General features: G+C 51.5%; 1 protein-coding gene across 1 annotated transcript in view; it reads right to left on the reverse strand.

The window, feature by feature from the left end:
* Positions 1-8,518: 8,518 nt before the first annotated feature.
* The window catches only part of GALT (galactose-1-phosphate uridylyltransferase), a 79,205-nt gene continuing 65,199 nt past the window's right edge, over positions 8,519-22,524 (reverse strand). The window contains exons 9-11 of the mRNA XM_088458610.1: positions 16,374-16,457; positions 15,425-15,579; positions 8,519-11,130 (exon numbers count right to left, since the gene is read on the reverse strand). Coding sequence (XP_088314736.1) covers positions 11,047-11,130; positions 15,425-15,579; positions 16,374-16,457 — 323 coding nt within the window. The 3' untranslated portion in view covers positions 8,519-11,046. The remainder of the gene's footprint in view (positions 11,131-15,424; positions 15,580-16,373; positions 16,458-22,524) is intronic.

Here is a 22,524-nt window from a genome sequence, read left to right on the forward strand (position 1 = left end):
CGCACCGCCCTAACAAATGCCGGTACATTAATGGAGGACTTAGCCTCCACCTCCTGGGCCCCAGCATCCGAGTCAGAGTCTTCATGGATCTCCCCGTCATCCGAAGACACGTCCGTGTCCGTAAACTGTGCCGCCAATGAAGCCGGAACGGGTCGCTTGGACGTCCTTGGCAAATCACCGTGCAACATAGTTTGAAAGGCCGATGACGAAGCCGCCAGGCTCTGAACAGAGCTGGAGAGGATATCCACCCAGGGAGGGGGTACCGTTTGAGGATACCCCTGAAACGGTAACATCGACTGCTGCGGTACCGTGGGAGATTGCACGTATACAGGCAAACCCGCATAAGGACCCACAGTCTGAGACCCGGGAGAAGACTGCACCAGACGCGTCACGCCCGGGGAACGGGGGATGGTAGGCTGGGGCAATGCCCTAGAAGGGACCGCAGTCGGGACCGCCAGCCGGTCCACGATCGACTCCAGCACTTGTGTAAACATCACCCACGGAGGGTCCTGCGCCACTGGGGATATAGAGGGACCAGGTACCAGCTGGCACCGTCCGCACAGACTGTCCTGAGACAAATCCGCCCCGTCAACCCCTGCCGAACAGCGTCGGCAGGAAAACACAGGAGCCACGGAGCGCTCATTCTCCTCATCAGACATGACACAAAACTTTTGCAATAAAAAATGTATCACCGAAAAGAGGTAAGGCGTATAACACCTGCGCACTCCCAAGTATGCAACACAAACAGCCCACAATCTGGTACTGAGTAGCACACCGCAGTATGTGACGGACCTCACAAATACGTAGATCTATATAAGTGAGGTACAGAGAAAGAACACCCCTCCCCCACGCACCTGCGGGCCGTAGGAGAAGGAAAGGGATAGGTAAAAAGCTGACAGTAAGTAGAAAAAGCACAGACAGCAGCACTAGCAAAAGTCACATACCAGGCAGGAAGTTATACTCACTGCACCTTCAACTACAATCAACCTCCCAGATGCAGTGTCTGGGAGGGCTATAGCGCTGCGAACACTGTCCTTTGCAGGGGGAGAGGTACGCAGGAGGACTGGTCCACTGTATCTGCCTGGGAGCTCTGCGATGCTGCCTGGAAGATGGCCGCCAGAGAGCACTGAGGAGGAGTGGCCAGGAGATAACAGCCCAGCGACGCCAGCACACATGAGAGAAGGCGCGCTGGGCTGAGGGGAGGAGCCGCTCAAGCAGGGAAGGCTGCCTCCCCTGCTAGTACTAAACCCCCGGGGAAGCCGGTTCCCCGCCGGTACTTAGACCCCGGGGGCCAGCGGTCACACGGGGTATGCCACAGAGGGGGGAGCCTGCGGCCGCTACTAGCGCCGCCGGTCTGTCCCCAGAGACCGGCGGCTGAAAGACTGCATTTTCCCCTTACCTGGCCCCTTGTGTCCGGCAGCAGTCAGTGGGAGCTCCCGGAGCCACGCTAGTACTGACTCCGGGGTCCCACTGCGATCCCCAGATCAGTACTGGCATCGCAGCGCCAGCGGGGCTATTGGAGCGGCAGCATGGACGTCCAGATGTACAGTCTTATGCTGCCGCTCTGAAGATAGTAAAAAAAACAAGAGATATGGTAAGAACTTACCTTTGTTATCTCTGTTTCTACGAAGTCCATAGGGTCCACAGGGTTGACCTTGGGTTATAGCTGGATCAGGATCCATGGGCACCACACAGTTAAGCTTTTAGCTCCCAGGATGCACTTGGGTCCTCCTCTATACCCCGCCCCCGAGCCACAGGCACCTCAGTTGGTAAGCAGCCTAGGCCGGAGGAGAATATGGAACAGAGAGAAGGAAGACTGGAACACACAAGAAACCATACTCACAGCAATAGGAGACGGAAAACCGGTGACCAGCCACACAGCCCATTTGAAGCCAGGTGCGTCAGGGCGGGCGCCCTGTGGACCCTATGGACTTCGTAGAAACAGAGATAACAAAGGTAAGTTCTTACCATATCTCTTGTTTTCTACTTCAGGGTCCATAGGGGGTCCACAGGGTTGACCTTGGGGATGTCCCAAAGCAGTACAACTAAGGGCGGGGACGCTCCTGTGCTGAAAGGAGTACCCGGCGCCCAAAGGATGCATCCTGAGAGGCAAAGGTGTCAAACGCATAGAACCTCAAAAACGTTTGAATTGAAGACCAAGTGGCCGCCTTACACAGCTGAACAGCAGAAGCGCCACGTCTAGCAGCCCAAGAGGGACCCACAGAACGAGTGGAATGAGCCTTAACAGAGGCTGGCACAGGTAAGCCCTCCTGTGCATAAGCCTCACAAATAACGGAACGAAGCCAACGGGCTAACGTTTGTTTGTTGGCAGGCCAACCCCTCTTGTGAAAACCAAAGAGGATAAACAAGGAATCAGACTTCCTAACCGAAGCCGTCCGGTCTACATAAATTCTAAGCGCCCGGAACACATCTAAGGAAGTCTCACCAGCTGAAAGATCAGGGGACTGAAAAACTGGCACAACAAGTTCCTGATTAATATGGAACTTCGAGACCACTTTGGGCAAAAACTCAGGACGAGTGCGGAGCACCGCTCTGTCCTGGTGAAAAATCAGGAAAGGAGGGCGACAGGAAAGCGCCCCCAATTCAGACACCCTCCTGGCTGAAGCAATTGCCAGGAGAAAAACCGTCTTAAATGTCAGCCACTTGAGCTCCACCGCCTCAAGAGGCTCAAACGGAGGACCCTGCAGGACCCGTAGCACCACCGCCAAGTCCCAAGGAGCCACAGGAGGCACAAAGGGAGGCTGGATCCTGAGAACACCTTGGAAAAAGGTGTGAACGTCTGGTAGTATTGCAATCCGCCGTTGAAACCACACGGACAAGGCGGACACATGAACCTTCAGAGATGCAAGGCGTAAGCCGAGATCCAATCCTGACTGAAGAAATTCCAAGATCCTAGAAACTCGGAACACCTGAGGATCATAAAGTCTGGACTCACACCACTGAAAGTAAGTGTGCCACACTCTGTGATAAATCCGTGCTGAAGCAGGCTTGCGTGCCCTGAGCATCGTACCAATAACCGAACTGGAGAAGCCCCGAGACCTCAAGACGGCTGTCTCAAGAGCCACGCCGTCAAAGACAGCCGACCCAGATCCGGGTAAAGGCAGGGCCCCTGAGACAACAGGTCCCGACGTTGAGGAAGAAGGTACGGAGCGTCGATGGAGAGGCTCCTCAGATCGGAGTACCAAGGACGTCTGGGCCACGCCGGAGCTACCAGCACGAGCATGCCGCCGTCCTGCTTGAATTTCCGCAGAACCCGAGGAAGCAGGGATATCGGAGGAAACAGATACGCCAGGTGAAACGTCCATGTCACCGACAGCGCGTCCACCAGACTTGCACCTGCGTCTCTTGTCCTTGACCCGTAAACGGGCAACTTGTGATTGTGACGGGAGGCCATCAAGTCCAGCTCCGGCAGTCCCCACCTGTCCACGAGTAGCTGAAACACCTCTGGGTGAAGCGACCATTCCCCGGGATGCACGTCGTGACGGCTGAGGAAGTCCGCCTCCCAATTGAGGACTCCGGGGATGAAGACCGCCGAGATCGCTGGAATGTGACCCTCCGCCCAAGACAGGATACGAGACACCTCCGACATCGCTGCCTGACTGCGAGTTCCGCCTTGGTGATTGATATACGCCACCGTGGTGGCGTTGTCGGACTGCACCTGTACCGCCCTTCCGTGAAGAGCGGGGCCGGACGACTGCAGGGCCTTGTATACTGCCCGCAGTTCCAGGATGTTGATGGGGAGAAGTGCTTCTTCCGCTGACCAACGACCCTGAAGCGACAAAGAGCCGGTCACTGCCCCCCAACCCCGGAGACTGGCATCCGTCGTGAGCAGGACCCAGTCCGGGATCCAAAATGGGCGCCCCTCGACCAGATGAGCTGTCTGAAGCCACCAAGCCAAAGATAGCCGAACGTCCGGAGACAACACCAGCATCTGAGAGCGGATCCGGTGAGGTAACCCGTTCCATTCTGATAGAATCAGCCCCTGCAGGGGCCGGGAATGGAACTGGGCAAATTCCACCATGTCGAATGTCGACACCATGGACCCCAGAACTCTCATAGCCGAATGGACCGACAGGCGGCAACGGCTCAGGCAACTGCGTATCCGCAGCTGTAGTGAGGCGACCTTCTCCGGAGTCAGGAAGATCCTTTGCTGACGCGAATCCAGCAGGGCTCCCAAATGAACCATCCGCTGTGATGGAATCAGAGAGGACTTTTTCCAATTTATCAACCACCCGTGTGCTTGCAGGCAAGCGATCGTCAGGTGGAGATGTTGAAGCAGTACCTCCGGGGAGCTCGCCAGCAACAGGAGGTCGTCCAGGTACGGCAGCAGCCGTACATTCTGGTTCCGAAGATGTGCGGCCATGACCGCCATAATCTTCGTGAACACCCTCGGTGCCGTGGAGAGACCAAAGGGAAGCGCCCGGAACTGATAGTGGTGTTGAAGGATAGCGAACCTCAGATACCGCTGGTGTGAAGATGCTATCGGAACATGGAGGTAGGCGTCCTGGATGTCCAGGGACACCATGTAATCCCCCGGTTCCATCGCCAGAATGATGGAACGTAACGTTTCCATCCTGAACTTGGGAACTCTGAGGAATTTGTTCAGAGACTTCAAGTTGAGGATAGGGCGATGAGAACCATTGGGTTTCTGCACCAGAAACAGAGACGAATAATACCCCGTCCCTCGTTGTGATAGAGGAACGGGAACAATGACCCCTGCTTTCAGCAAGGACTCTATAGCCTCCTGAACCTGTAACGCCTTGGTCTTGTTCTGAGAAGGACTTGTGCAGAAAAACTGGTGGGGTGGTCTGTGCCGAAAAGACAGGGCGTACCCCTGGGAGACCACTTCTCGAACCCAGGCATCCGTGGTGGTATTGTGCCAGCACTGGGCAAATAGAAGAAGTCGGCCTCCCACTCTGAGGTCCCCCAGAGGGAGGCCCGTCCCATCAGGCCGCAGGTTTATCTTCCTGCTTGGAAGAAGGGCGCCGAGCACTCCAGGCTTGCTTCTTGGGTTTAGAGACCGTCTTACTCGCAGACTGTCTCGGGAAGGACTGACCTTTCGCCTTACCCTGAACCCAAAAGGAACGAAAAGCCGAACTCCGAACCTTAGCAGGCAGTGCCGCCGAAGGGAGGAAGGCCGACTTGGATTTAGCCAGGGTGTCCACTATTTTGTCCAAGTCCGGACCAAATAGTAATTCCCCATTGAAAGGTAAGGCCTCCAGACCTTTCTTTGAATCAGAGTCCGCTCTCCAGGACCGCAACCATAAGGATCGGCGGGCAGACACCGCTGCAGCCGATACCCGCGAGGTCAGCAGACTAGCATCTAAAGAAGCTTCTCCAATGTAAGAAGCGGCATCCCTCATTTGTCCCAACAACGCCCGCTGGACATCCGGAGCGTCGTCCGGGAAGGTATCTTCCAATGCATTGGCCCACCCCTCAATGGCCTTGGCCACCCAGGAAATGGCCATGGACGGTCGGGCCACCACCCCGGAGAGGGAGTAAATAGACTTTAAGCAAGTCTCAACTTTCCTGTCCGTGGGATCCTTCAGCGAGGATATCGACGGTAATGGTAAGGTGGCGCCCCGAGTTAAACGGGTGACATGGGAATCCACCGCCGGTGGAGATTCCCATTTTTTACAATGTGCCTCAGGGAAGGGGTAATTAGAAGCCAACCGCTTCTGAGGAAGGAATCTCTTACTGGGCGCCTGCCAAGCTACCGCCATATGATCCGTCAACTGATCCGACAGGGGAAACACCGCAGAAGCCACCTTAGTTTTTTTGAAACTAGGAAACTTCGACCTAGGAACCGGTGCCTCATCCTCTATAAGAAGAATAGCTCGCACCGCCCTAACTAGTGCTCGCACATTAATGGACGACTTGGTATCCATTTCCTGGACCGAGGCGTCCGAGTCAGTGTCATCAGGGACCTCCCCATCATCTGAGGAACCCTCTGAGTCCGATACCTGAGCAGCCCGTGTCATGAGTGGGCGTTTAGAAATCCTAGAAGGCATGTCAGTCTGCAACATTGACTGAAAAGCCGAGGAAGCGGCCGCCAAATTTTGCACGGAGTTGGAGAGCACATCCACCCATGGTGGAGGCGTCGCCATAGGGGCCTGAAAAGGTACCACAGGCTGCTGCGGCACAGGGGAAGCCTGTATATACATAGGCAACCCCGCATAGGGACCAACTGATTGAGACCCAGGAGGACTCCGCAATAACTGCGGGACACCCGGGGAATGGGGGATGGTCGGCTGGGGCACCGCCCTAGTAGGGAGAGCAGTCGGGACCGACAGACGGTCCGCAATAGACACCAGCACTTGAGAAAACATCGCCCACGGTGGTTCCTGCGCCAGAGAAGGTCTGGATGGGCCAGGAGCCACCTGGCATCGACTACACAGGCCATCCTGTGACAAATCCTCCCTATCTACTCCTGCAGAACAGCGTCCGCAGGAGGCCAACACCGGAGCCACTGAGCGCTCAACATCCTCGTCTGACATGACAGAATATATTATATATCTGGCACCAGGGTAGAAGTGAAACGCACTCACCGGTGTGCTGAACAGCCCACAATATGGCACTGAGTAGCACACAACTGTATGTGACGGACCTCACAAATACGTGATCTATATAAGTGAGGTCAGTAGAAACGCCCCTCCCCCACACACCTGCAGGGCTTGTAGGAGAAGTAAAGGGATAGGTATAAGCTGACAGTAAGCGGAAAATAAGCACAGACAGGCAGCACTAGCAAAAAGTCACATACCATGCAGGAAGATATACTCACTGCACCTTTCCACTACAATCAACCTGCCCAGATTCAGTGTCTGGGAGGGCTATAGTGCTGTGTACGCTGTCCTTAATCAGGGGAGAGGTACACAGGGGGACCGGTCCGCGTGCTCCCTGAGATCTGCGCTGCCACTGTGGGAAAATGGCCGCTGGAGACCTCAGAGGAGGAGTGGCCGAGTAACTGCAGCTCAGCGACGCCAGACTGCGTGCTGAAAGGCGCGCTGAGCTGAGGGGAGGAGCCGCTGACAGGGAAGGCTTCCTCCCCTGGCTGGCCATAACCCCAGGGATGCTGGCTTCCCGCTTGCCGGTTATCCCTGGTGGTCTAGTGGTCCCACGGGTTATGGGGGGGGCCCGCCGCCACTGCCAGCAGCCTCCGGTCTGTCCCCAGGACCGGAGGCTAAAGGACTGCATTTAAGGCATTCCGCGCGCCGCCGCTAGCCAGCGACGCGCGGCTTACCTGAATCCCCGGCGACTCCGGCAGCAGTCCTGGGAGGTAGACAGAGTCCGGCTAGATCCCCAGATCAGTACTGGCGTCGCGGCGCCAGTCGGGGATCAGAGTGGCAGCGTGGGCGTCTGTACAGACAGCCCTTCGCTGCCGTCTGTAGCAAAAATAGATTAAAACTAAATAAAATTTAACTTAAAATAAAAAGCTTCTGGGGGCTGCTCCTGCAGCCCCCCTGCGCGGTGACCGACTCCGGCCGGGCACCAGCTTACACTGAGGTGCCTGTGGCTCGGGGGCGGGGTATAGAGGAGGACCCAAGTGCATCCTGGGAGCTAAAAGCTTAACTGTGTGGTGCCCATGGATCCTGATCCAGCTATAACCCAAGGTCAACCCTGTGGACCCCCTATGGACCCTGAAGTAGAAATAAAATCTTTTTGAAAAAAATTTAAATAAAGCTTAGGGGCTGCTTATGCAGCCCCACTGCCCAGGGTGACCCGACTCCGGCCGGGCACCAACTAAAACTGAGGTGCCTGTGGTCGGGGGCGGGGTATAGATTAGGACGGACCCAAGTGCATCCTGGGAGCAGCAAAGCTTTAACTGTGTGGTGCCCGTGGATCCAGATCCAGCTATACCCCAAGGTCAACCCTGTGGACCCCCTATGGACCCTGAAGTAGAAATAATTCTTCTGTCATCCACCACAGTTGTTTCCCGTGGTCTTCCGGGTCTTTTGGTGTTGCTGAGCTCTCCGGTGCGTTCTTTCTTTTTAAGAATGTTCCAAACAGTTGATTTGGCCACACCTAATGTTTTTGGTAGCTCTCTGATGGGTTTGTTTTGATTTCTCAGCCTAATGATGGCTTCACTGATAGTGACAGCTCTTTGGATCTCATATTGAGAGTCGACAGCAACTGATTCCAAATGCAAATGTCACACCTAGAATCAACTCCAGACCTTTTACCTGCTTAATTGATAATGAAATAACGAGGGAATAGCCCACACCTGTCCATGGAATAGCTTTTGAGTTGATAGTCCCATTACTTTTGGCCCCGTAAAAAGTGGGCGGCACATATAGAAACAGTTGTAATTCCTACACCGTTCACCTGATTTTAATGTAATTACCCTCAAATTAAATCTGAAAGTCTGCAGGTAAAGCGCATCTTGTTTGTTTCATTTCAAAGCCATTGTGGTGGTGAATAGAGGCCAAAATATGAAAATTCTGTCAATGTCCCAATATTTATGCACCTGACTGTAAATGGTAAATAACATCTACAAGGAAATGCTCAGGAAAGTTTTACATAAAGCTCTTAACATGACAAAAGTTTGTGCTAAGATGGTCCCCAGGCTTCTCGCTGCCGAGCAGAAAGGTCATCAAAATTTGTAGAGACATTTTGGAACAACTTCAAGCAGATTCACATTTTTTAGATAAAGTTATTATTTGTGGTGAAACCTGGATCTTCCAGTACGGTCCTGAGACAAAGCTCCAGTCCATGCACTGGCAAATGCCACAACGCCATCATTACTCAGACTGATACATACTGTACAGGCAGCAAAGTCACACAGGCTACATACATACATACAGGCATCATACATACAGGCATCATACATACTGTACAGACACAATACATACTGTACAGACACCATACACACAGACACCATACATACAGGCATCATACATACATATACAGGCATTATACATACATATACAGGCACCATACATACTGTACAGACATCATACATACATACATGCACCATACATATTGTACAGACACTATACATACAGGCATCATACATACTGTACAGACACTATACATACAGGCATCATACATACTGTACAGACACTATACATACAGGCATCATATATACTGTACAGACACCATACATACAGACACCATACATACAGGCATCATACATACTGTACAGACACCATACATACAGGCATCATACATACTATACAGGCATCATACATACTGTACAGGCATCATACATACTGTACAGACACCATACATACATGCATCATACATACTGTACAGACACTATACATACACACAGGCATCATACATACAGGCATCATACATACTGTACATACACCATACATACATACATGCACCATACATACATGCATCATACATACTGTACAGACACTATACATACACACAGGCATCATACATACAGGCATCATACATACTGTACATACACCATACATACATGCACCATACATATTGTACAGACACTATACATACACACAGACATCATACATACAGGCATCATACATACTGTACATACACCATACATACAGGCATCATACATACAGGCATAATACATACTGTACAGACACTATACATACAGGCATCATACATACTGTACATACACTATACATACAGGCATCATACATACTGTACAGACACCATACATACAGGCATCATACATACTGTACAGACACCATACATACTGGCATCATACATACTGTACAGACACTATACATACAGGCATCATACATACACCATACATATTGTACAGACACTATACATACAGGCATCATACATACTGTACAGACACTATACATACAGGCATCATACATACTGTACAGACACTATACATACAGGCATCATATATACTGTACATACACCATACATACAGGCACCATGCATACTGTACATACACCATACATACAGGCACCATACATACTGTACAGACACTATACATACACACAGGCACCATGCATACTGTACATACACCATACATACAGGCACCATGCATACTGTACATACACCATACATACAGGCACCATACATACTGTACAGACACCATACATACAGGCATCATACATACTGTACAGACACTATACATACAGGCACCATACATACTGTACATACACCATACATACAGGCATCATACATACTGTACATACACCATACATATTGTACAGACACTATACATACAGGCATCATACATACTGTACAGACACTATACATACACACAGGCATCATACATACTGTACATACACCATACATACAGGCATCATACATACTGTACATACACCATACATATTGTACAGACACTATACATACATGCATCATACATACTGTACAGACACTATACATACACACAGGCATCATACATACTGTACATACACCATACATACAGGCATCATACATACTGTACATACACCATACATATTGTACAGACACTATACATACACACAGACATCATACATACAGGCATCATACATACTGTACATACACCATACATACAGGCACCATACATACTGTACATACAGGCACCATACATATTGTACAGACACTATACATACATGCATCATACATACTGTACAGACACTATACATACACACAGGCATCATACATACTGTACATACACCATACATACAGGCATCATACATACTGTACATACACCATACATATTGTACAGACACTATACATACACACAGACATCATACATACAGGCATCATACATACTGTACATACACCATACATACAGGCACCATACATACTGTACAGACACTATACATACACACAGACATCATACACACAGGTATCATACATACATACATACACCATACATACATACGCCATACATACATACATACATACACACTTTGTTATGAAATAAGTGACCAGATCATCCAATGGAATAATTGCAGAGAAATTGCTAAGAATGTTCCTATACACGTGTGTCACTCATATGCTCTTCACACGCTGGTGCACAGAGTGTGTCCTGGGCTGCCAGAAGGTATTCCTTGCTGTATTCGGGCGGGGAAGCAGTTTCACCAGTACAGGCAGTAAGTGTTACTCAGTCTCCGCCCCCTGCGCCTCCTCTGATCTCCGCAGCTTGTAATGTTCTTCAGGCAGATTCCTGAGCCGTTCCGCTGCCTGCCGGTATAACATATATGTATATTACACATCACAGCAATACATATGTGACAGAGACAGGAAGTATATATCTTACAGTATGGGGTCATCCACACCTCACCCTCCACCCACCCACCGCCTCTGCCACCCGCTGGCGGTCTCATTGCCCATCCTCACAGGAATCAGTATTACAGGAGACATTAATGTACGTGTAGTGATGGCACCTACAGCTGTGTATCTAGTACAGTTCCCACTCACCACTTCTCCCGCCCGTCTCCCTGCCCGCCCTCACAGGAATCAGACATATACATGGCGTGATGGCACCTCTAGCCATGTATCTAGTACAGTGCCCACTCACCACCTCTGCCCCGCTGCCCGTCTCCCTGCCCGCCCTCACAGGAATCAGACATTAATGTACGTGGAGTGATGGCACCTCTAGCCGTATACCTAGTACAGTGCCCGCTCACCACCTCTGCCCCGCTGCCCGTCTCCCTGCCCACCCTCACAGGAATCAGACATTAATGTAAGTGGCGTGATGGCACCTCTAGCCGTGTACCTAGTACAGTGCCCACTCACCACCTCTGCCCCCGCTGCCCGTCTCCCTGCCCACCCTCACAGGAATCAGACATTAATGTAAGTGGCGTGATGGCACCTCTAGCCGTGTACCTAGTACAGTGCCCGCTCACCACCTCTGCCACCCGCTGCCCATCTCCCTGCCCGCCCTCACAGGAATCAGACATTAATGTATGTGGCGTGAGGGCACCTCTAGCCGTGTACCTAGTACAGTGCCCACTCACCACCTCTACCACCCGCTGCCCGTCTCCCTGCCCACCCTCACAGGAATCAGACATTAATGTACGTGGAGTGATGGCACCTCTAGCCGTGTACCTAGTACAGTGCCCACTCACCACCTCTGCCACCCGCTGCCCGTCTCCCTGCCCGCCCTCACAGGAATCAGACATATACATGGCGTGATGGCACCTCTAGCCGTGTACCTAGTACAGTGCCCACTCACCACTACTGCCACCCGATGCCCGTCTCCCTGCCCGCCCTCACAGGAATCAGACATTAATGTACGTGGAGTGATGGCACCTCTAGCCGTGTACCTAGTACAGTGCCCACTCACCACCTCTGCCACCCGCTGCCCGTCTCCCTGCCCGCCCTCACAGGAATCAGACATATACATGGCGTGATGGCACCTCTAGCCGTGTACCTAGTACAGTGCCCGCTCACCACCTCTGCCCCCGCTGCCCATCTCCCTGCCCACCCTCACAGGAATCAGACATTAATGTAAGTGGCGTGATGGCACCTCTAGCCGTGTACCTAGTACAGTGCCCGCTCACCACCTCTGCCACCCGCTGCCCATCTCCCTGCCCACCCTCACAGGAATCAGACATTAATGTACGTGGAGTGATGGCACCTCTAGCCGTGTACCTAGTACAGTGCCCACTCACCACCTCTACCACCCGCTGCCCGTCTCCCTGCCCGCCCTCACAGGAATCAGACATTAATGTACGTGGCGTGATGGCACCTCTAGCCGTGTACCTAGTACAGTGCCCACTCACCACCTCTGCCCCCGCTGCCCATCTCCCTGCCCGCCCTCACAGGAATCAGACATTAATGTACGTGGCGTGATGGCACCTCTAGCCGTGTACCTAGTACAGTGCCCACTCACCACCTCTGCCCCCGCTGCCCGTCTCCTTGCCCACCCTCACAGGAATCAGACATTAATGTAAGTGGCGTGATGGCACCTCTAGCCGTGTACCTAGTACAGTGCCCACTCACCACCTCTGCCCCCGCTGCCCGTCTCCCTGCCCACCCTCACAGGAATCAGACATTAATGTAAGTGGCGTGATGGCACCTCTAGCCGTGTACCTAGTACAGTGCCCGCTCACCACCTCTGCCACCCGCTGCCCATCTCCCTGCCCGCCCTCACAGGAATCAGACATTAATGTACGTGGAGTGATAGCACCTCTAGCCGTGTACCTAGTACAGTGCCCACTCACCACTTCTGCCACCCGATGCCCATCTCCCTGCCCGCCCTCACAGGAATCAGACATTAATGTACGTGGAGTGATGGCACCTCTAGCCGTGTACCTAGTACAGTGCCCACTCACCACCTCTGCCACCCGCTGCCCGTGTCCCTGCCCGCCCTCACAGGAATCAGACATATACATGGCGTGATGGCACCTCTAGCCGTGTACCTAGTACAGTGCCCACTCACCACTACTGCCACCCGATGCCCATCTCCCTGCCCGCCCTCACAGGAATCAGACATTAATGTACGTGGAGTGATGGCACCTCTAGCCGTGTACCTAGTACAGTGCCCGCTCACCACCTCTGCCACCCGCTGCCCATCTCCCTGCCCGCCCTCACAGGAATCAGACATTAATGTACGTGGCGTGATGGCACCTCTAGCCGTGTACCTAGTACAGTGCCCACTCACCACCTCTGCCACCCGCTGCCCGTCTCCCTGCCCGCCCTCACAGGAATCAGACATTAATGTACGTGGAGTGATGGCACCTCTAGCCGTGTGCCTAGTACAGTGCCCACTCACCACCTCTGCCACCCGATGCCCGTCTCCCTGCCCGCCCTCACAGGAATCAGACATTAATGTACGTGGAGTGATGGCACCTCTAGCCGTGTACCTAGTGCAGTGCCCACTCACCTGCTCTGCCCCCGCTGCCCATCTTCCTGCCCGCCCTCACAGGAATCAGACATTAATGTACGTGGAGTGATGGCACCTCTAGCTGTGTACCTAGTACAATGCCCACTCACCACCTCTGCCCCCGCTGCCCATCTCCCTGCCCGCCCTCACTGGAATCAGACATTAATGTACGTGGCGTGATGGCACCTCTAGCCGTGTACCTAGTACAGTGCCCACTCACCACCTCTGCCACCCACTGCCCGTCTCCCTGCCCGCCCTCACAAGAATCAGACATATACATGGCGTGATGGCACCTCTAGCCGTGTACCTAGTACAGTGCCCACTCACCACTGCCACCCGATGCCCATCTCCCTGCCCGCCCTCACAGGAATCAGACATTAATGTACGTGGAGTGATGGCACCTCTAGCCGTGTACCTAGTACATTGCCCACTCACCACCTCTGCCCCCGCTGCCCGTCTCCCTGCCCGCCCTCACAGGAATCAGACATTAATGTACGTGGCGTGATGGCACCTCTAGCCGTGTACCTAGTACAGTGCCCGCTCTCCACCTCTGCCGCCGCTGCCCATCTCCCTGCCCGCCCTCACAGGAATCAGACATTAATGTACGTGGCATGATGGCACCTCTAGCCGTGTACCTAGTACAGTGCCCAATCACCACCTCTACCACCCGCTGCCCGTCTCCCTGCCCACCCTCACAGGAATCAGACATTAATGTACGTGGCGTGATGGCACCTCTAGCCGTGTACCTAGTACAGTGCCCACTCACCACCTCTGCCACCCGCTGCCCATCTCCCTGCCCGCCCTCACAGGAATCAGACAATTAATGTACGTGGAGTGATGGCACCTCTAGCCGTGTACCTAGTACAGTGCCCACTCACCACATCTGCCACCCGCTGCCCGTCTCCCTGCCCACCCTCACAGGAATCAGACATTAATGTACGTGGAGTGATGGCACCTCTAGCCGTGTACCTAGTACAGTGCCCACTCACCACCTCTGCCCGTCTCCCTGTCCGCCCTCACAGGAATCAGACAATTAATGTACGTGGAATGGTGGCACCTCTAGCCGTGTACCTAGTACAGTGCCCACTCACCACCTCTGCCACCCGCTGCCCATCTCCCTGCCCGCCCTCACAGGAATCAGACAATTAATGTACGTGGAGTGATGGCACCTCTAGTCGTGTACCTAGTACAGTGCCCACTCACCACTTCTGCCACCCCGCTGCCCATCTCCCTGCCCGCCCTCACAGGAATCAGACATTAATGTACGTGGAGTGATGGCACCTCTAGCCGTGTACCTAGTACAGTGCCCACTCACCACCTCTGCCCCCGCTGCCCGTCTCCCTGCCCGCCCTCACAGGAATCAGACATTAATGTACGTGGCGTGATGGCACCTCTAGCCGTGTACCTAGTACAGTGCCCACTCACCACCTCTGCCACCCGCTGCCGGTCTCCCTGCCCGCCCTCACAGGAATCAGACATTAATGTACGTGGCGTGATGGCACCTCTAGCCGTGTACCTAGTACAGTGCCCGCTCACCACCTCTCCCACTTGCTGCCCGTCTCCCTGCCCGCCCTCACAGGAATCAGACATTAATGTAAGTGGCGTGATGGCACCTCTAGCCGTGTACCTAGTACAGTGCCCGCTCACCTGCTCTGGAGTCAGGTCCCTCTGAGCCTGAGCCAACATTTCGTATCCCACCATGAACTTGCGCACGGAGGCAGAGCGCAGCAGCGGGGGGTAATAGTGAGCGTGCAGCTGCCAGTGGCTACAGTCCTCCGTGAGATGACACCCGGTCGGGGCCCCTGTAAGAGATGGGAGAACAGTAACAGGACTCCATGAAATCACGTGACCGGGTCACATGGTCTCATTTTCACTAACGCGTCGCGGTGATAGAGCAAGTGCGGCGAGTCCATGAAGAGGATAATAAATAGCATTTATCCAGCTATAATGTACGTCATACGAAGGGATGAAATCATTCTGACATATACAGGAGCAGTGATGCCGTTATATGCGGCGGTACGGCCATCCCGCCTGAGGTCATGTGTTTATGTCACATACAGGCACCATTCCAGGGCATGGGAGCAAGTCCGGGAGTCTGGGGGAGCAGCAGTAGCACCCAGCACTGCCCTGGGCATATATATAGCTAAAGATTGGTCTCCTTATGCAATAAATAGTGTATTACTATATGGTATTATTAATTGACCCTATTGATGGTCTATAGCAGTGCGGCAATAACAGTGCATGTTTTCCTGATCTCTTAGTTGGTGCACAGGTATAGTCATTACTGACTGACACATTGTAAAAGATGAACATGTGGTGCTAATTATTTCATTTGTGACACTGAGGGGGATCTTAAAATATAAGCAACTTCGGTATTATATTCTACTTCTATTGTGATCATCATGGTGTGAGCTAAGGAGGGGGGTTTCCAGGCAACTGTAAACCCCACCTGTGTTTGCCTATGATATCTATCTATAGGGAATATACTAATACCTCACAAACACGAAATTTATTCTGCAGATCTGGTCATTAAACCTGGAAGTCTACATAAGAAGGTTCTCAACACGATGGGCCTTTGCCCGTCCTACTCACGCACCGTGCCAGCCCATGGAGTAAGGGAAGGAGATCTCAAACAGGTTGTCGTACTTGCAGAGCAGCCGCTTCATGATGGAGGCCAGACCTGGGGACAGAACGCGACAGTCACTTCAGAGACGAGAGCAGGACGCCGCCGTTCATCATTGAAATAAAAGGTTAAACCGCGCTGACGACTCCATCGCTGGTACTGATGTGACACCATCTATATCGTACATGGAGCTCATTCAGACCCGCTCACTATGCTGCGCTCTCTCGCAGCAGTCAGGGGGCGGATATGCAAATTCCGTGATCGCACGGCCAGGCTTAAGGACGCCCTCTATGTCTTAAGGTGCCCACACACATACCGATGTCCTCACGATACGATTTTATGGCCAATTTCCTCATGAACTTTCACGGGAGCTCCCTTGCCGTCGTGATCACGATTTGGGGTTAAAAATGTCCAATCTGACTAAAGATCTATCTTGCAGCCAATGCATTGTATCCCAGATTGGCTAATCTGCCCTACAGCACGGCAGATCAGAAGATGCGATGTACGACGAGCGGGGATGCGCATTGGCATCGTGCTCGTTACCCGATTTGTCGTCACGATTCGTCGAAATTGGCCAAATCGTGTAAAATGTCGCTATGTGTGTGGACACCTTTAGAGAGCGACGGCAGAGTGACCTCACGCCGGTGTAAGCACGCATCATCTCCAGGAAGTGTGTGATTAATCAGAACCATCGAGAGCCATCGGAGCTGCTCGCAGCCCTTGAGGTAGACCCTACCCTGTCTCAAGCACTGCGATCACTACAGGCTGAAATACAACCAGGTGAAGTGTACTATGACGCTTCCATGTTAATTATGCACGACCAAAGAACAGGGTTTTGACGCTCAGACACGTCTGCGTTCACACATCCACTCCCCCGATTTCATGGACCTTCCCGTGTTACCACCCACAAACGGAGCTGTCACTCAAAGTAGTGCTCCGTCTGCGGGCGATCACTTTCCAATCGCACAGACTGGCTCGTGCACGCACATGCAAGGCATGAACGAGGTCATCTCCAGGTCCCCAGGGTGTTATGCATGGACAGTGCTGATTGGTGGATCGTGGCGATTATGTCAATTGTTGAAGCCCCCGTGGACTCTGTGGCTTTGCGAGCCCAGCTGGAGCTGGGAGACATTGGACGGGAGGATATTATACTGGTAGAGGAAAGGAAGATCCTGCGTCAGCGCCATCAGTGAGTGGCGACTATAGCTTCTTCTATATAGGGCTGTATGACTGGGCGTGGTGACCCCACTGCTACTGGTTCCCGTAAATGATTGATATACTGTGGGATATATATATCGCAAGCCGCATTTTTAGTGCGGAAGTGATAAATATATTTTGCATAAATTCACACTGTGATAGTTATTTTCATGCAGATTTACAATGTTTCCCTTGCCAGGCATCCCCTGGGGCGGACGGTGAGGAATCCTCTGTAGAAGAATCAGTGAAACAGTAGCCCATAGGTTACTATAGGATAACGCCATGTGTAGATGGTAGATGGCGTTACCCATCAGGGCCGAGCTGCAGAATGAGGAGCGGAATGCTACTAGGGAAGCTTGGGAAGTGCGAGTGTATAGAAGCCCCCATAGAGACCTATAGGAACTGCATTTTGCGGTCGGAAATGGAAGCAAATATCGGAGATATCTGCTATGATCCCTCCATGGTACATCTGGGTAAACGGTCATATTTGCAGGTAGCCCCTGAATACAGCTGCTTTCAGGGAACATCCCGATAAATACTGAATGATAAATAGGCCCCTGTGTATTGTACTTGGCATGACAGCGCTTTGCTTTATTCACCGATTGCCTATGCAATCTCATACCCAATGGAAACCACCTCCAGTGACAGCAGCACACAGGACGCAGCACGCCGGACGCAGCTGAACATACACCCAGGATCCTCACATTTGCCTGCAGCATTGGTAGCACCGAGTCTTGAGCACACACCCAGATGGAGCAAACACTGGGGAACGCCAGAGAGCCTGTGCTATGTAGTCGGTACTATACGTAGCTGAGAGACTATGGGGAGTGACTTTCCCAGGATGGGACACGACATATAACAGTTTCATGAGGCGGCCTCAGACATAATATACCCACCTGCAGATATTCCACTACATGATAAACGCTCTGATACCTAGGCCCTGAAAGGAGGTACAGGAGGTGCTGCTATCCTGATGCCCGGTGTCTGTGGTATCAGTGAACAGAGGGTTACTAGTGATGTGGTATCAGTGAATAGAGGGTTAGTAGTGTTGTGGTATCAGTGAACAGAGGGGTACTAGTGTCTGTGGTATCAGTGAACAGGGGGATACTAGTGATGTGGTATGAGTGAACAGAGGGTTACTAGTGATGTGGTATCAGTGAACAGGGGGGATACTAGTGTCTGTGGTATGAGTGAAAAGAGGGTTACTAGTGTCTGTGGTATGAGTGAACAGAGGGTTACTAGTGATGTGGTATCAGTGAACAGGGGGGATACTAGTGTCTGTGGTATCAGTGAACAGGGGGGATACTACTGTCTGTGGTATCAGTGAACAGAGGGATACTAGTGTCTGTGGTATCAGTGAACAGAGGGTTACTAGTGTCTGTGGTATCAGTGAACAGAGGGTTACTAGTGTCTGTGGTATCAGTGAACAGAGGGATACTAGTGTCTGTGGTATCAGTGAACAGAGGGATACTAGTGTCTGTGGTATCAGTGAACAGGGGGGATACTAGTGTCTGTGGTATCAGTGAACAGGGGGGATACTAGTGTCTGTGGTATCATTTAACAGGGGGGATACTAGTGTCTGTGGTATCAGTGAACAGAGGGTTACTAGTGTCTGTGGTATCCGTGAACAGGGGGGATACTGGTGTCTGTGGTATCAGTGAACAGAGGGGTACTAGTGTCTGTGGTATCAGTGAATAGAGGGTTACTAGTGTCTGTAGTATAAGTGAACAGAGGGGTACAAGTGTCTGTAGTATCAGTGAACAGGGGGTTACTAGTGTCTGTGGTATCAGTGAACAGGGGGGATACTAGTGACTGTAGTATAAGTGAACAGGGGGGATACTAGTGTCTGTAGTATCAGTGAACAGAGGGTTACTAGTGTCTGTGGTATCAGTGAACAGGGGGGATACTAGTGTCTGTGGTATCAGTGAACAGAGGATTACTAGTGACTGTAGTATAAGTGAACAGAGGGGTACTAGTGTCTGTAGTATCAGTGAACAGAGGGACACTAGTGTCTGTAGTATCAGTGAACAGAGGGACACTAGTGTCTGTGGTATCAGTGACCAGGGGGGATACTAGTGTCTGTGGTATCAGTGAACAGGGGGATACTAGTGTCTGTGGTATCAGTGAACAGAGGGGTACTAGTGTCTGTGGTATCAGTGAAGAGGGGTACTAGTGTCTGTGGTATCAGTGAACAGGGGGGATACTAGTGTCTGTGGTATCAGTGAACAGGGGGATACTAGTGTCTGTGGTATCAGTGAACAGAGGGGTACTAGTGTCTGTGGTATCAGTGAACAGGGGGTTACTAGTGTCTGTGGTATCAGTGAACAGAGGGTTACTAGTGTCTGTGGTATCAGTGAACAGAGTGGTACTAGTGTCTGTGGTATCAGTGAAGAGGGGTACTAGTGTCTGTGGTATCAGTGAACAGCGGGGATACTAGTGTCTGTGGTATCAGTGAACAGGGGGATACTAGTGTCTGTGGTATCAGTGAACAGAGGGGTACTAGTGTCTGTGGTATCAGTGAACAGAGGGTTACTAGTGTCTGTGGTATCAGTGAACAGGGGGGATACTAGTGTCTGTGGTATCAGTGAACAGGGGGGATACTAGTGTCTGTGGTATCAGTGAAAAGGGGGATACTAGTGTCTGTGGTATCAGTGAACAGAGGGGTACTAGTGTCTGTGGTATCAGTGAACAGAGGGGTACTAGTGTCTGTGGTATCAGTGAACAGAGGGTTACTAATGACTGTAGTATAAGTGAACAGGGGGATACTAGTGTCTGTGGTATCAGTGAACAGAGGGATACTAGTGTCTGTGGTATCAGTGAACAGAGGGATACTAGTGTCTGTGGTATCAGTGAACAGGGGGATACTAGTGTCTGTGGTATCAGTGAACAGAGGGATACTAGTGTCTGTGGTATCAGTGAACAGAGGGATACTAGTGTCTGTGGTATCAGTGAACAGAGGGATACTAGTGTCTGTGGTATCAGTGAACAGGGGGATACTAGTATCTGTGGTATCAGTGAACAGGGGGATACTAGTGTCTGTGGTATCAGTGAACAGAGGGTTACTAGTGTCTGTGGTATCAGTGAACAGGGGGGATACTAGTGTCTGTGGTATCAGTGAACAGGGGGATACTAGTGTCTGTGGTATCAGTGAAAAGGGGGATACTAGTGTCTGTGGTATCAGTGAACAGAGGGGTACTAGTGTCTGTGGTATCAGTGAACAGAGGGGTACTAGTGTCTGTGGTATCAGTGAACAGAGGGGACTAGTGTCTGTGGTATCAGTGAACAGGGGGGATACTAGTGTCTGTGGTATCAGTGAACAGAGGGATACTAGTGTCTGTGTTATCAGTGAACAGGGGGGATACTAGTGTCTGTGGTATCAGTGAACAGAGGGATACTAGTGTCTGTGGTATCAGTGAACAGAGGGATACTAGTGTCTGTAGTATCAGTGAACAGAGAGGTACTAGTGTCTGTGGTATCAGTGAACAGAGGGGTACAAGTGTCTGTGGTATCAGTGAACAGGGGGATACTAATGTCTGTGGTATCAGTGAACAGAGGGATACTAGTGTCTGTGGTATCAGTGAACAGAGGGGTACTACAGTCTGTGGCATCAGTGAACAGTGGGATACTAGTGTCAGTGGTATCAGTGAACAGAGGGATACTAGTGTCTGTGGTATCAGTGAACAGAGGGATACTAGTGTCTGTGGTATCAGTGAACAGAGGGGACTAGTGTCTGTGGTATCAGTGAACAGAGGGGTACTAGTGTCTGTGGTATCAGTGAACAGAGGGTTACTAGTGTCTGTGGTATCAGTGAACAGAGGGTTACTAGTGTCTGTGGTATCAGTGAACAGGGGGGATACTAGTGTCTGTGGTATCAGTGAACAGGGGGGATACTAGTGTCTGTGGTATCAGTGAACAGGGGGGATACTAGTGTCTGTGGTATCAGTGAATAGAGGGTTACTAGTGTCTGTGGTATCAGTGAACAGGGGGGATACTGGTGTCTGTGGTATCAGTGAACAGAGGGGTACTAGTGTTTGTGGTATCAGTGAACAGAGGGTTACTAGTGTCTGTAGTATAAGTGAACAGAGGGGTACTAGTGTCTTTAGTATCAGTGAACAGAGGGTTACTAGTGACTGTAGTATAAGTGAACAGAGGGGTACTAGTGTCTGTAGTATCAGTGAACAGAGGGATACTAGTATCTGTGGTATCAGTGAACAGGGGGGATACTAGTGTCTGTGGTATCAGTGAACAGGGGGATACTAGTGTCTGTGGTATCAGTGAACAGGGGGATACTAGTGTCTGTGGTATCAGTGAAGAGGGGTACTAGTGTCTGTGGTATCAGTGAACAGAGGGGTACTACTGTCTGTGGTATCAGTGAACAGAGGGTTACTAGTGTCTGTGGTATCAGTGAACAGGCGGGATATTAGTGTCTGTGGTATCAGTGAACAGGGTGATACTAGTGTCTGTGGTATCACTGAAAAGGGGGATACTAGTGTCTGTGGTATCAGTGAACAGAGGGGTACTAGTGTCTGTGGTATCAGTGAACAGAGGGAAACTAGTGTCTGTGGTATCAGTGAACAGGGGGTTACTAGTGTCTGTGGTATCAGTGAACAGAGGGATACTAGTGTCTGTAGTATCAGTGAACAGAGGGGACTAGTGTCTGTGGTATCAGTGAACAGAAGGGTACTAGTGTCTGTGGTATCAGTGAACAGAGGGGTACTAGTGTCTGTGGTATCAGTGAACAGAGGGTTACTAGTGTCTGTGGTATCAGTGAACAGAGAGTTACTAGTGATGTGGTATCAGTGAACAGGGGGGATACTAGTGTCTGTGGTATCAGTGAACAGAGGGTTACTAGTGTCTGTGGTATCAGTGAACAGGGGGGATACTGGTGTGTGGTATCAGTGAACAGAGGGATACTAGTGTCTGTGGT

This window comes from Taudactylus pleione, unplaced genomic scaffold (genome assembly GCF_031769625.1).
Source record: "Taudactylus pleione unplaced genomic scaffold, aTauple2 ptg000843l, whole genome shotgun sequence".
NCBI classification, from domain to species: domain Eukaryota; kingdom Metazoa; phylum Chordata; class Amphibia; order Anura; family Myobatrachidae; genus Taudactylus; species Taudactylus pleione.